This window comes from Trachinotus anak, unplaced genomic scaffold (assembly GCF_046630095.1).
Source record: "Trachinotus anak isolate AG129_WGS33_773 ecotype Australia unplaced genomic scaffold, CSIRO_AGI_Tana_v1 ptg000039l, whole genome shotgun sequence".
NCBI lineage: Eukaryota > Metazoa > Chordata > Actinopteri > Carangiformes > Carangidae > Trachinotus > Trachinotus anak.
The window spans coordinates 3,108,326-3,124,344 of record NW_027273890.1 but is presented as its reverse complement, the minus strand read 5'-3'; the positions used below and the strand labels follow the sequence as shown (position 1 = coordinate 3,124,344).

The 16,019-nt window shown below is 43.0% G+C and overlaps 2 protein-coding genes across 2 annotated transcripts in view; one reads left to right on the top strand and one right to left on the bottom strand.

The window, feature by feature from the left end:
- ramp1 (receptor activity modifying protein 1) overlaps positions 1–12,439 on the bottom strand; it is a 53,067-nt gene extending 40,628 nt beyond the window's left edge. The window contains exon 1 of the mRNA XM_071472624.1: positions 12,007–12,439. Within this exon, the coding sequence (XP_071328725.1) occupies positions 12,007–12,064 (58 nt within the window). The 5' untranslated portion in view covers positions 12,065–12,439. The remainder of the gene's footprint in view (positions 1–12,006) is intronic.
- The window catches only part of map3k19 (mitogen-activated protein kinase kinase kinase 19), a 28,401-nt gene continuing 12,977 nt past the window's right edge, over positions 596–16,019 (top strand). Inside the window, exons 1-4 of the mRNA XM_071472617.1 lie at positions 596–7,101; positions 14,147–14,383; positions 15,004–15,239; positions 15,786–15,980. Coding sequence (XP_071328718.1) covers positions 15,042–15,239; positions 15,786–15,980 — 393 coding nt within the window. The 5' untranslated portion in view covers positions 596–7,101; positions 14,147–14,383; positions 15,004–15,041. The remainder of the gene's footprint in view (positions 7,102–14,146; positions 14,384–15,003; positions 15,240–15,785; positions 15,981–16,019) is intronic.

The following is a 16,019-nucleotide window of genomic DNA, read 5'->3' as shown; positions in this document are numbered from 1 at the left end:
TTAACTGACTGTTGGAACTTTGCAAACAGAGAGTTTGATCCTAACACCCTCTGCACGCTGCAAAAAAATCTCCTATTAATCATAGTTTTACACCATCAGGGTGATTTATGACTGGTTTTAGTTGTATTTGCATTTTAAATGTAGACTATTACACAAATTAGTTTTTTTCTTTTCGCTTATTTTTCACTTATATATTTTTTTGTCTGTTTTTTTGTAGCAGTTTAAACATTAACAAACATTTTGACTTATGAGTGTGTAACCTCCCCACTGTGTGCTTTAGGTGCCTACACAGGCAGTAAAATGGACAACAATACATTATGTTGACATGAGGACACAGAAACCTCTCGGCTGAATTCTCTGCTCTCCTCTTCTGCCCTAAAACCAAATGGAGGCATAAATCCTCCTGCTTTTGTTGTTTTGTCCACGTATCGGGTTCAACACCGGAGACCCAGAGGACATTAAAGAGGTTCTGTGGGGTCACTTTCCTGCCGAGGGGCCTCAGTTTCAGTCTCTGTCTCTATTTGCTGTTTTAAGATTTGAATTAAGTTTAACCTCCGATTTCATTTCAAACCTTTCGTCCCTTTCCTGGATGAATGTGTTGATCATAATGCGGTTGAGATTTTCAGATTCTTTCTTCACACATGTGGAAATCCTCAAATATTTTAATTCCTCGGCGAAAACACAACATGTAAAGTGAAAAAAAACACACTTAAGTTGTTTCTCTCTCTCTTTTTCATGGTATCCCATCAGAGGAATGATACCAAGCCAGCTCCACTGTGATGCCAGCAGCACTTCAGGCACAGTCACTGCCACAAGACAGCTGAGATCTCTGTCTGCTTCGGTGGACATTATCTGTGACCAAACTTAGAAAGAACAGAAGGATGAGAGATGTGTGTCTGTGTGGCGTTGACGATGTCTAATTCAGGCTCAGTGACAACACCGGCGGGGGGGCAGACAGTAAAGCAGAGAAAGTGGTGGGCTGCTGAATCGTTGGAACGTGTAATTTCATGGAACACTGTGGTGTGTAAAGTGCATGAAAGAAGAGAGAAAACAGCGAACTATAAATTACTGTGATGCTGCTGTGCGGCAGCAGAGGCCTGGACTCATCTGCATAATGCACAATAGCTCAAATAAGGACCTGTCATGTATAACCTACAATAACTCTCTCTGCTTTGAAACACTGTAACTGATGTCATACACTGCTTTTGCCTGCCTTTGTCTCTTGGATGTCATCACCTGAATCTGGAGAACTTCCTCCTCGCACCACCCACCCACAAAGGTGGAGTTTTAGAATTTCCATCAGATGTTCAGATTACACCTGTAATCTGTTCATACAGGGCTGACGAGCTTCCAATTACACGCTTGTGAAATGGCTGATTAAATTTTTAGGAGTTCCAGTTGACTGGCACTGACTGAGAAGGTAGAGATAAATACGGATGATCCTATTCAGCGGCTCTGCAGTGATTCTGCCCGTTAACAGGAAACATAACTCCATCTGGGAGATCATGTAGGATGTTTCCATGCCTGTAATTGTTACTGGCAAAACACAAGTAACAGTTTTTAAATGTCAGATATGAGACTGAAAAACCTCATCAACTGGGTAATGTTCTTATAATGGGATACAGGTATACTTATGTCAAAGTCAAAGGAAGAATTATACTTAATGTTAATGTTTAAAATGATAGAGGTAAAAGAAAAGCTTTTATTACCTCAATCAAAGGACAAACAGTGAAAAAAATGTTTTTACAAGCTTTCACAATACAATATTTTCATCATAACCTACGGGAAAAACTTGTGGTTGAAGAGGGAACTCTGTGACTGTAATGCTTGTCAACACATATCTAAAGGAAAATCTAAGAGTTTTATGCATCACTCCAAAGAAAAAGAGGCACACAGATGGTTTGAGCACTAGCCCTTCGCTTTGAGCTTTGAGAGAGTATCAAAGGCCAAGTTCAACGTTTTGAAAGTCTAAATCTTCAGTCTTTGTTTTTATGCTCAGACAGAAACGGATTTCCTCCCAGCATCATTTGCACAAATTTGACTGCTGGGCTGCACCGACTGCACAGACATTGTCTGTAGGCTGGTTTGTACACACTGACTATGTGTTTGTGGGGGAAAAACTCATCAGGATACATACGTTTTTTTGATTATTTTCCTGCAGGTGAATTTGCATTTGAATGTGTGAAATTACTCCTTACTCTGCCTGAACACACCCTCAAGCATCACCCAGCTCAAGTCCAAATAAAGCTATGAGTCAAATTTAAATCATTTTAGATTTTTTTAAAAGTCAAGTCTGAAGTTTTGAGTCTGAGTCAGTTACTCAACTGCACACCTTTGACTCAAACAGATGGTGCGCTGATGTAAATAATTAAAAGAAGAAGTCTGCACAGAGCAGCAGTGCTCATCCTGTTGACAGCAGACTGTAAGAGAGCCAAAACTTTGAGTCAAACAAATGAAAACTTGGCAACAGCATCAAGTCCAACATGTACTGACTCCAAAGCCAAGTCTAAGTCCAAGCAAACAGTTGACAAAACTGAAGCAAGGAGCGAAATAGAGCCATGAATTCAGACACACTCGACTCGGTTTCAGGGCTTAAATGATAGATATCACACCTTTACACATATATACAGTACATCACAAAATGCTTCCTGTTTTTTATTATAACACTGTAGAACTTATCAGTGTAAGATAAATTATTCATCTTCAAATGCTCCTATCAGTTCTTAAAATGTAGAACAATGTTCAATCAGTACTTGGGGGGGAATGTGAGAAAATGTATTAATACCAAGTCAGTGTAAAGGTCAGTGGTCAGATGCACCTCTCCAGATGACAGATCCAGATCATGTTAATACCAGACATGAATGTGGTAAAAGGGGATTCGCTGCAGCGGAGCAATAATAATTTGGCCAAAATCTGCAACACAAGCAGAAATCTGTCTGAGAAGACTGTACATACTGTAAGCTGTAAGTGCATAAGAGTGCTGTATATAGCTGCTTAATGATGTGACATTCACTGTGCAATGTGTCTCCACTTCACTGGCACTCATGAATATATTTAAGCACATATGGTCACACCATGTAACAGTTTATGGGTGTGTTTGAACATTGGCACTGAATGTATTTGAAGTTTAAGATGTCAGTTTACAATCAGTTTAAACTTTTATTGGAACAACTTCCACATGTTTCCTGTGGGTCTTAATGTTTATAGTTTATTAATGGGAAGGGGCAGCACCACTGCCAGGATTAGGAGCGTGAGTCCAACTGGGATCCAACATTGTTAATAATATATGAATTTATATGGTACAAAACTGCACTTGAGTAAAAGTGTGACTTATGACAATACAGGTACAGTATGTGAGAGGCAGGTACGCTCTCATAAAGATTATTTAATAGTATTTAGGCATTAGAGTGCAGTATTAATTTAATGTCTATAGCATAGATCCCTGGTCTGCTCCAGATTAGTTTTTATTTATTATACATCCTCTATAGGTAATTAAAAATAATTCATGCCACTCAGGCTACAACCTTCACCTGCAGCAGTATTGTGTCGATACACAACCACAGCTTCCCTTGTTGACACATGACATCATCTGAGCATCGGGTGTCTTGCTCAAGGACACTGCGGGAGACACGTCTGAGTCACCGGGTTGTTTCACAACAATGTGCTCACACATACACGGCCTGCGTGAGAGTGTGTGTACTAATTCTTTTGTGTTTCGTGTATATGAGTGTGTGTGAGACTGTCTCCCATTGTCTGAGAGTGGGTGCCAAGCATGACAGCATTTGATAGTGTGTGTGTGTGCGCACATATGGCACATTGTGTGGTTTCCACTACCAAGGTGCTGAAATAGTTGTTAGCTCTGTGATGCCTGGGTAATTGCTAATGGCTATTCCACTTTGAACAGAGCTTGCACACAAACACACACACCAGTCTCCCTCACACACACACATACACATGCAATATACATGCGCATCTTCACACAAGCTTCACTAACTAGCAGTGCCTGGACGCTGCTCATTAGCTGCTGAGGCGTGACAGCAAAAAAGTGGGTTAAAGCTTTGAAAGTGCACAGCATAACCACACACACACGCACAAATCCATAGGCAACACACCAGCCATGGCCAGCCACAAACCAGGTTAATGCGTAGAGAGAGGAGGAGGGTGAGGAGAGCCTTGACAACAATAAAGAAGCCCTGTTATCAAGAGGGATGTGTTGTGTTATTGGAACTGCGGCTCAAATCTATATCAGTTTGAACACTGCTGGATTTTTACCTCTTATTGCACCTGATGATTGATGTGCTGATGATTCACTGCTTGACTGAGCCAAATGAGCCACAGAGGCACCCGTACAGTGTATAATCTATCCTAACACCACGTGAATGGTGTATAGATTTTGTGTGTAAATCCATGACTGGCAAAATTATGTTTTAAATCATATGTCAATGTACAAAACCAGCTGCCTTCATTTGGTCCAATTTGGGATTTTCTGCACTGCTTTGCTCAATTTGATGCTAAGTCCCCTCCAGTAAATTGGTAAGTTACGCATCATGAGCACTGGAGAGAGGAATAGTCAAAGGAGCGCTGATGGAAGGCAATTCACTGGAGCTCCAGCGTGTAATTCGGTCTGTGACAGACCTTTTTCATTTGAAACCTTTACAGAAGATGCTACATTTCCTACATGGGTTGTTCAGAAATGTGACTTACAAGAGAGGATTTCCTCACATAAATAGGCTGTGAAATCAGATCTGTGGTCTTCACTGTAGCATCACATGGCATAATGGTGCTGAGCCTTGGGAATGTGAAGCTGCTCTCACAAAACAGACCGGAGGAAGTAAAGGTCACTAGTTCAAATCCCTGACCTCACACGATCTGCGTGGAGACTAAATGCCACCGGAAATCCTTACCGTAAAATGCCATATTTATTATTTAAAACCTATTAAGCTGAGGTAAGATTGACTGAGCATGCTCTTTACGGCACATGGAATCACATACAGCTACCTTGCTGTTATGGGAGATAGATAATAAAGGTTATATACCTACCTTTATATTTATTATTGTATATGTATTGTATATATACTTTGTTTTCCTTTCAGTCTCTCCAAATGATGATGATAGCAAACATACTTTTCAGATATAAAAAGCTGCTCCACACGCTCTGTTTCATCTAATTTATAGTTAGCTTTAAATCAGGCTTAATAAGATGAATAAGATTATTAAGATTAAGAGTCTACAGCCATGCTAGTGGCTCTGTGAGGCTGTAGACGCAGCAGTGCTTTGAGCTAAATACTACAATCAGCACGCTTGCATGAATGCTAACATGCTGTTACACTGTTTTCCATGTTCACCGTCTTAATTATGCATATTTATATTTTCATATTAGCACTAAACGCAAATTACAGCTGAGGCTGATGGGAATATCATTAGTTTATAATTGTTAGACTCATACTTATTTTGTTCATCCCCTCACTGTATTTAACCCCATCCCCTAATTATGTCTAATTACTGCTTTTTAGAAAATGTAGCTTGCATCATAGATAAGGATCTCATTTTATATGAAACCTACAGTATAATGTTTGAAATATTCAAGAATAGAAGTTTGCTTCTCAGATGCAAATGCTCATTGGAAAAATCCAAACCTTACAATCCAATGCTAACATTCAGCAGAATCCAATGTCAAAGTTAATTGCTTTGCAGTGCGGTTGGATTTAAAAGGCTGCTGTAAGAATAAGATCTGTCTCTTAATAACTTCACCCACTTCTGTGTTCCCAGCAGGTCATGGTATTCAAACTGCAGCTGACCCTTCAGTCATAATGCAGTCCAGCATCTGAAGTTACTCTGCCTCCTGCTGCCCTGCACCGCACCGGCCCAGAAGCTACAAACTGCTCCAGCTGGGCAGCTCAGCTCCTGACTACAAGAAGTATGTCTCCGCCTCAGTCACTCCTCCCTCAGGTCTTTGCTATAAATACCAGTGTGTTACTATTTGACCAGTCTGGTTAGATAAATGTTTGGAGAAATCCCTCTCAGGCTTTTTGGTGGTTTTTACATGACTTGTGTGCCACAAGCTCTTGATGTTATAGGCTTGGATCCAGCACACAGCCACTCTGACGTGTCATCGTGTTCTTTCCGTGCAGCAGAAATGCCACGAAAAAAAAAAAAAATTCTTCAAAAGAAAATTCCAGTCTGATGCACTGTCTGAATGAACCACTGCGACAGGCTCACTATGTTGCTGTTATGTAAGGTTAAATGTAATGTATGAGAGCAGCGGCCCAGATAAATGGGCTGTGAAATCTACTCCCTGTTCCTCAGTGAGAGAGCTGATTTGAACAAGGAGGAGTTTCTGTTCACAGTTTCTGATTCTGTCCTTAAAATGGATAAATGTTAAATTCACATACATTGAATAAATGAGCAGATATAATTGACATACTGTATTAATGACACTCTCATTCACTAAAATGAGCTTGTGATGCCCATTAATCTGGAAAAAACCAATGCAAATAAGCATATAATAGATGTAAACACAGCCAGAGACACAAAGCACGAGGTTAATGGTATAATTTATATATTAGTGTTGAGACTGGTTCATCAGTTTATGAAGTAACAATACAACAACAAAAGCTTCGCTTGCTCCTGTTTCAACAATATGAAATGAATTCTTTAGTGCTGGTCACACAAGGGAATCTTTGAGTTTGTGGCAATTGTGATGGGTGTTAGTGTCATTATTTGTAATAGGCTGAGTATCACTTATTTAAAACTATAAATCTGTAAACACTCATTCATAGATTCATTAAAAGAAAATAATTGTTTTGGCACAAGTGTGTGTGGTGTGGGGGTAAAGGGGCTATTTGTTTTCTCTGCCACTGAATGTTTCGTCTTTCTGGGAGCAGGTGGTGGTGACTGTCGCTTGACGGGAGCTTCGGGCATCATTGCGTTTACAAGACAAGCGGTTATAATATGAGCAACAGTCCGTCTTCAGGGCAGACCGGAGGCTGCAGTGAGCCGCTATCAGAAAGTGACAAGAAGGCGTTCACATTGGCTTCCCACCACTGGAGGAAATGAAGGAATGAAGTTTGATGCTGAACTCACAACATTTCTTCTGAGCTGGTAAGTGAACAGCTGCTGATGCTACGTTGGCTATGTTGCGGTGCAAAAGCTTACAATTCGCTACTTTAAAGCGTTGAAAGAGTTTGGTGGTAACATCTTTGACATGATGCCATTAGGGATCATGTCTCATCACAAACCAAAGATTAATGTTGCTATTTTTATCTTATCTTTTTAAAGCTGCATTTATCAATATGTTTATATTAACAACTCTGCAGTTCTATTTAGCTCATGTTTTAATCCCCTTTAGCTCTTTGTTTTGGTTTTAGCCCATATTTGTTCTGTTGGTGGAGTCTCATTGCACTCCAGTGTTTCTAGATGCTGTAAGAAGAAATTGCTGATAAGCCTACAGCAACTAACGACAGGTATAGCGGTCAGTGGCTAGCTGGTGAACGTGGTGGAGCATTTAGCAGCTAAAAGAGCCAAATGTCTTTCTCAATGTTGTGTAGCCCAAGTGGCCAAAAAGCAATAACTGTAAGTCCACTTTAAACAAGACCACATTCTTTCCCTAACCATGTTTAAGGTGTCCGATATTGACTTTACCTTAAAACGACGGTTGCCATGTTTGGATAGTGGAGGAATAATCAGTAAAACAAATGCTGGTATTGAATATTGAAGATCTTTCATTGCTGGAAGTATTCCAGGTTTATGCAAAATCATTCAGGATCAACATCCTGTTTGGTGAGTGGGTTGCAGAAATTCAGCTAAGTGGATTGTGAACACATAAACATACACCCACATACAGACACAAAAGAAAACAAAAAAACACACATACAATGAGTGGTTTTGTTCATTTAGAAAGCAATTGTGACAAGAGTGACGGTTGATGTCCCTCAGCATTACCACTGATCTACAACTAATTAGGACGAGGTGCTCGCGGTCTGCGTTCGTGCGGGTGATGCCAGACACTCTCTGCGCCCTTCACATTCCTCTCTCCTCACCACTGTAGACAGACTCAAAAACTGTTTCAATTGTTGACCAATTATGGCTGAGCCTTTGGGCTCACTTATCCTCTCAAAAGAATATGAAACCCGGTCTTTAAAGCCAAGTTAGAAATAATTCTTCCATAGGTGAGCACATATTGATTGGAGTGCAGTAAACTCTTTTCGCTGCAGCTGACTGTGCTGCAGACAGAGGCTGAATGCTGAGGACCCTCGCTGAAGTGTTGAGCAGGACCCTGGGTCATTTTTTGAATTTCCTGTCTTTTGTGGGCTTGGCCTGCAGAAAACATCTCACTCAAGCATGAAACAGTGTTGTTGTTTTTTGTTGCTCGCTGCGTATCTGTGTTTTTGTCCCCCCATGAGGAACTCTCAGTGGGAAAGGAGGGAGAGAGAATCACTGGGGAGAGGAAGTGTAAGTGGGAAGTTATCTAATATTACACATGGAAAAAACAGCTCCATCAAAACAGGGCATGGCTACTCCTTTCAGCCTTCTTTTTATCTTTTCATCCCTCGTTCATCTATCTAATTAGCCAAAGTCCAGTGGGCGGGTCTGTCACGACGCACACAAACAAACACACACCACAAAACAGACACAGATATATATGTGCACTATTAAAACTTTCACTATCCAGCCCCACCTACCTCGTTTATCTCTCTGTCTTGTTAGTGTGATTCTAGCTCTCGTTGCCCCCTCTCTCTCTCTCTCTCTCTCTCTCTCTCGCTCTCTCTCCACTGATTTATAAGGGTTCTTAGAAACGTCCCCTTGAGTCCTTCACACCACAAATATGTGCTCCTCCGTTCACGCAAAACAGAGACAGCGTTGCACTTTTAGAAAGTCTACGCATCCACATTCTCTGGAGAGACGAGAGCTTCACCGGGGACTGGAGCCGGAACTTGATAGAAATTATTCTTATTCTCTCTGGTGGCAACACCACAGACTCCTGAAATGTATCTGTATCAGTAGGGGGTCAGAAACCCTCTGTGTCTCCCTCCCTGCTGCTCCCCCTCCCCACTTTCATTCACATTGTTGCCTTAAAAAAATGAATCATGCCTGCGGGAGCCGCAGGACGTCAGCCAACCGACCCCAACATCTCACTCACTGGAAAAGAAGTTTTTGATAAACAGTCAGATTTTTCCACACTGATGCAACGAACTCTTATCTATTCAAGAAATATGTGGTAGTTCATCACAAAGAAGCCTGTATCTTGTCTCCTGTCTGAGAAATATTGGAAATACAAACAGTTAGGTTGAAGGGTAGATTCTTATTTTTGAAGTCTATATTAATGCAATACTTTCTTTTCATAGGTAAGTTAAAAAATGTTATTGGTCACTGAAATCATTCCTCCTGCCCTTACTGACAACAAACGGATCCCTTCATAGAGAGTCGGCTCAGTTTAACGTAGACGGCTTCGTCAAGCGGAGCGATGATCACTAAACATCTGGGGCGGTCTGTGACACCGCTTATCAGCCACTTGCCGTGGAGTCTTGAGAGCACATTTCCCAGACAGCTTAAGACCCATTCAAACAATGACTCATGCAACCTAACGACTCCACAACTCTCAAGGTGTTAATGACCCAGCAAGTGCTTAAATGCCGGGTGCTGCAGAGGTAAGTCCAGCTGCCTTCTCATGACACAATCATGACCGGGAGGACAGAGACTCTTCACAGACGCCACTCACACTTCAGAGGGAATCCCTGCATGGTCAGAATGGACAGCAGGAATATTACTGCTTGGTGTACATAAGGCATGTGAGTAGTTTATTAAGTCAGACTTTCCTTTAAATCAGCTGGAATGCTATGTTGATTCTGCATGAAGCCGCTCCACCAAAGTTAATTAACTTGAGCTTTTCTTTTAATGCCTCTTTTGTGATTCTGGGAGAGGAACTGATATAAAATTGCCGCAGACCCAGACTCATTACAACAACATAACAGCCACACACTTTTATGGACCTAGCCGACATCGTCCCGTGACCCCGTCTGGGCCTCACACTTCAGTTGGAGTGCACTGTGCCAGTCATTTTCGATTGCGTGTAGGACACTCAGTCATTCCAGATGTTGTCTCCTGATGTTCCCTGAGTCATTCCTCAAAGTGTTTCCCTTTTGTCTTTTCACTACTGTCTAGTGAGTTGCTTATGTGCATGAAATACTTCCAATGAATTCAAACTGGATTCTGAGCTGTCAAATGAAAGACGATCATGTCAGGGAAAGAGGATTAAATTGTCTCTGTGGGGAACAGTGAGGTGACTCCTTTCCACATTATCCATTCGGTACATTGGCCAGAAAAATACAGTCTTAAACATCCCCTTAAGAACGGTGGACTGAAAGTTCCCTGGAGGTTTAAATGAACTGCCTGAATGATGTACAGTTCTTTTAAAAAATGATTTTTCAGAGCAAAACTTTCAAAATTGCTGTTGTAGATGGGAAAGTGGTTTTTACAGTAATGAGGCAACCTGGTGCTGCTGTGATGAGTCATAACTTTCTCTTTCTGTAAATATAGAACTCCTACATGAAGCCAAAGGGCAAAGAAAAGAGGAAGCTCATCTGAACACCTCTGTCAGAGAGCATTACAGTGCGCCTGTGTGCACACTGTGCTTCGGTGTATTTACAATGCGTACTTCAGTTGTGCAGATGTGTGTTCATTTTCTTTTTTTCACAAACACCGAGAAGTTCAGAACAAGTATAACTTGAAAGCAGCCAAGAGTGAGAACAGCGAGTACATTTCTGCAGGTTTCCACGATGGGGTTCACATTACAGTTCAACTAAAGGTAAAAAAAACGTAGTGGTCAGAGGCTGGGAAATGAAACCATGTTAACTGAATTTCTTCATAAGCCTAAAATTACTGCTGTGAATATATTCGTGCAAAGGAGAAAGAGTTAGAAAGAAAGGTATCCCACTGAAAAAGAGACGTAAGGGCTGCACCCTTTCGTCCACATGAGCACTGAATGAGAAGGAGGAGGTTGGGTCAGGGTCCCCGCAGACCAATGAGCCAATCAACAAGGAGCCATGTGGAGTCAGTGCGGCTGCAAACCTTGATGGAGGTATGTGCTGGGTCTGTGGACCGGTCACAGTAACGCGAGCGCACAGGTTTGTGGGTGCATTAAGTGTTTTTGCGGAGCCCACAGCAAGAAGCCCGCAGCCTGCATCACAAAGGCAGATTTTCATCACATAACATGGATTTATCAGTTAAGTGGTCTTATATATTTTGCATTAGTAAAAATTCAAGTGGGTGAGTGGGTGTAATGTTATTTCATGGATTTAGGGAAATAATAAATTCAGTCTGATGCAAATGGATCATTTATCTTCACATTTCTAAATACAGGGATAAAAAACAACTAAAAAAAACCTCCTGCGTAATCACAGCGTTTGTCCACATGGTAATGCACAGCTGTGCACATCCCTGTCTTGGCTGCAATGATGAAAGAGGTACCAGAGACTCTCCTTCCTCCCTACAGATGTACAGATTTTGGAGAAAAGTGTTCCAACCAGTTGCTTCTGCTGAACACCTTTCCCCAGCTGGAGCCACCTCCACTCACCCCCCATAAACACTGCTGCTCTCTTACACACTTTAAACAGAGATGATTGTGTTTATTCTTCCCCACGCAGGTTGGCAGCCACCACTGATCCTATAATATGTCTAATGTCACATAACAGACCCACGGGTGAGGTCGTTAACATGAAATCTGATTTTTGAGTCCCTGGCACTGTAGAGAACTACTTCCCTTTAGTGGAACAACAAACTTGTCTTCCGCAGCTGCCGACATTCACACCTCCTGGTTAAAAACAACATGAGGATAAAGTGATTTCCTTTTCTTTGGCTCTGGATGTGGAGGAGAGTTAAGTCACCTTATTAAGCTTCCATGAACAAATCAACCTGATTTTTCAAGAAGGATCTGTCTATACAGTCTTATGATTTGTCTCAACAGACAGTGATGTAGAGGCAGTAACAGCCCCGGTGAGTGAGACTCACCTACAATGAACCACAGAAGCGTCCGTGTGCGCGGCGCTGCCCGGGGCGGAGGTCCCATCCTGCCGCGCTCTCACTGATCCACGGACTGAAGTTTCGGGAGCGACGTGAAGCTGTGGAGCAACTTCCCACAGCTCAGAGAGTAATAGGTGGAACCACAAGTGAGAGCGGAGAGAGAAGCCCGGTCGATCAGCCTCTGCTGGATCACCTTGCGCAAAACTGCTCGGGGGGGGGGGGCAAGACTCGTCCTTGTTCCCGCTGCACCTCAACTCCCCCGAGTCTTCCTGTCACCGACCCCCACTCATCCGCACAGGAGACATACTGAGCCGTGAAGCGAGCCGCGATCCAGAGCGCTGCGCGCAGCGGGAGGCTCCAGCCCGGGACCGGAGCGGCGGAGAGACGGTGGAGAGGTTCCGCGCTCCTCTCTGAGAGGACACGGCTGCGGGGGGGGGGGCGGGGGGAGCGGGGGGGGTCACGGGATAGACCCAAACATAGCAAACACGGTGCAGGGAGGGGAGGTGAGGGTGATCTGGATGAGGGAGGAGGCGCCGGACTCTGCATGGTACTTTTCCATTGGTTAATCGGATACATAGCAGCAAACTTCAAACTGTGTATTGATGAAGCTTTTTATAAATATTCATATTGTTACCATGGGAGATAAAGCGCGTATAGTGCACAGAAACATCATTTCCTCAGTCTCCACAACACTGAGGCAGGGGCTGAGCTCTGCCTGCGGCGGGCGCATGGGAGCAGGTGCGGTGTGGCTGCTGTGCGTGATCCGGGCTCGGGGTCAGGATCATTGGCGTCACAGTTGTGCGACACCGTCATCTAGTGGCTCTGAGGAGCTTTACAGTGACTTCATTCCAATGAGTGGAGTTACAGGAGCCTGAGAGAGGCTGAAGCAGATGGTGCTGTAGACTCAGGACCCTGTGTTTCCTTCCTTTTCGTGTATTGAAGGACAGATAAAAGATATTTTGTGGTTTTAAAAATTATTTTTTATAGAACAATGAGATGTCTTAAGTGTAACACAGAATTTCTTCCTCTGCAGTTCATTGTGGTTTTAGCTTCAGCAGCAGTGAATTAAAAAAGCCAGCGCTCCAGCATCCTCCCCGGTGTGGGGACAGGGAAAGACATCAACAGAATATTTCACTACATTTCCCTGCAGCACACCAGCAGTATACATATATTTGGATCTGCATTGAGCATGTACTGTCATTACACTTGTGACTGCACAATACGCTGCTGTGCTGTTTCACTGTTTAGAGAAATGCATCAGACTTTATAAAACATGGCAGGAACTTTATTTATCCTCAGTGTCTGTGGATCATCACAGGAATCATCTCCACAGGTCCAAGAGGCAGAGACTTGAGAAAAACTATTTTAGTCCACACACACACACACACACACACACACACACACACACACACACAGAATGTTAAAATTCTGTGTAATAATGAATATAATATGCAGTAATGTGAACTATTTAACTACATTACGAGATGAATCATGTAATGTTATGTACACAACACAAAAAATGTACTTTTGCTATTGTAATAGAAGCATCACACTCTATTTTTGCCCTCTTTCAAATACAATTGAATGTTTTTTTTTAAATCTTCTATCAAGATAAAACTTGCTGGACACATACGAGTTTGCTGTGTCTTTTGAAATGTACAGCATAAGAGACGTCTCTCTTTGTTTGCAGTTTGCTTTGAACCCAGTGTGAAAAGGCACATTCATTTGTACTGAAAGGCCTAAAGATGACTCATCTACGTGGGCCGGCAGGGACTGTAGTTTTAGCTAAACCTTTGTTGCTTCCTGCACTTCACTGCCAGATACCTCGATGTTACATCAGAGAAACAGAGAGCGCTCACACGGCTGGGTGGAAAACTGGGCCTGTCAAATCATCTCCCAAATATCTGCCCTCACCAATATGTCCAAGTAGGATAACGCTGAGTGGCTTCACTGCGACCGAGCACAACGTCCTCATTTGATGGTCTGCTCAGGACAAAATAGAAAAATGTTATGAAAGAAACACCAAAGTGTGTGGGGGAGAATTTTAGTAAAGCCGAGTTAAGAGGATGGTGAGGAAAACAAAAAAAAACAGATGGCAAAACATTAATATTCTCACTTTGTCTTAAAGTGTCAGGCAACACGCAGCCTGCCTGCCTGTCTGACCGTCTCCAAGGCGACCAAGTGTAAACGCACAGCAGGAGGCGTGCAGCAGAAAACGAAGAAAGCAGAGGAAACACTAGAGTGGAGGGTCTGTTGAGAAGGATCAAAGGTTTGCTTGTCGAAGAAAGTCAGAGAAGACGGACGGGTGGATCAGCTGATCGAGGACAGTGAAGGGCAGAGACTCAGATGAGATGGCATCACCACAGTAAGTACACATCACTTCACCTCAACATTTTATCACAATGAATGGGTTTGACAATCACTAACACGGACTGAAATTACCAATAACACCCAGAAGAGTCGTTTAAATCTTGTAAAATAAACTTTTCTCATGTATTCATAGATGTTTTCACTTTAAATACGTTGATATATTAGACACTTCAGCCATCTTGACTGTTGCTCTGTTAGTGTTGTCAAACATTAAACCAGACACAGCTCAGCCCACAAAGAGTTGTGCTCACACACACACACACACACACACACAGAAATACACATGCTCCTGCACATACACATGTAAACTGCCTCCTTTAACGCATAATGATGTCTAGTGACTCGGTGGCAGAGCTAATGTGAGTAATTCCTATCACACCCCCTGTGCTGTCTCTGTGGGGACCATTGGATCATTAGAGAGTTACATCACAGCGATAACATCACAGTAATGGTCACACAAACACACAGACTTCTGCAGACACTGAGCTGAAAGAACTCAGTCACATATGTCAGCGCATTATTAGCCTTTTTTTTCCTCTTTTATTGTTTATAATAACAAAAGAAAAAGCACAAGTCTGGTCTGACCTCCTGCTGAGACTCTGAACTTCTCCTCAGCTTCAGTTCTAACAGATCTGAGGAGAAACCTGTGAACTATGGAGAGAAGTGAGAAGACAGAGAGGAGGTGGCGGGGAGTTGATGAGAGGCTGAGGGAGCAGCAGGAGGACAACGAGGAAGTTTTGATAGTCGGCCTTGGACACGAGGTGGACGGCCACGAGGTCTCTGACACTGAGGATGAGGAGGAACGAGGATGCACTGCGCTTATCGCTGCCTGTCGTAAAGGCAGGACTGAGGTAAGTTGTGAATGTGTGTGTGTGTGTGTGTGTGTGTGTGTGTATGGGAGAGATGATTTGGCATCGGGATGTTTGTTGTTGTGTAATCATGGTTCAGCCTTTACTTAGCAGATCAGTCCATTGTTCACTGGAAAAGTCCTACAGGTGAGCACATTAGAGGCTGAGGGTTGTGGGTGTGGGGGGGTGACTTGTTGTATTTTTCCTTCCACTTACAACAACATGTGTTTACGTGCATGTGGACATGAATCCTTCTCTTTGCATAACACCTCTGCATCCTCTTGGGGAGCCATGTTCAAAACAAGCTCATGACTTACCGGGAGCACAGGGGACACACTCCCCCTGTGAAGTGACGTAAGCCACTAAAATCAAAGCAGATGTTTAGCTGAATTTTATGTTTGCAAAAACTGGCACACTCACAAGGTATCTCAGAAACACTGCAATACTAGTATAATTGTACACTGATAGTACCAAATCTTTCATTTGAATGGGTCTACTGTGTTTCCTTTCAGTTTCATTTACTGTTTTTCCATGTGATGTTGTTAAAAGGTGGTGCAGCGGCTGCTGCAGACCGGGGCTGACGTGACCTTGTGTGACTGCAGCCAGAAGACAGCGCTTCATGTAAGCCCTGCTGAGATCCAGGGAAAAGTGTTGGGGTGGATGTCAAGGCCTCATCTGCCTCCCCAGGCACAGCTGCTGCAGGCTTCCTGGCAGGGAGACCTGCACTCCTTACAGCGGCTGCTGGTAAAGCTCCCACACACACACAAACACTCCCACTCAGGT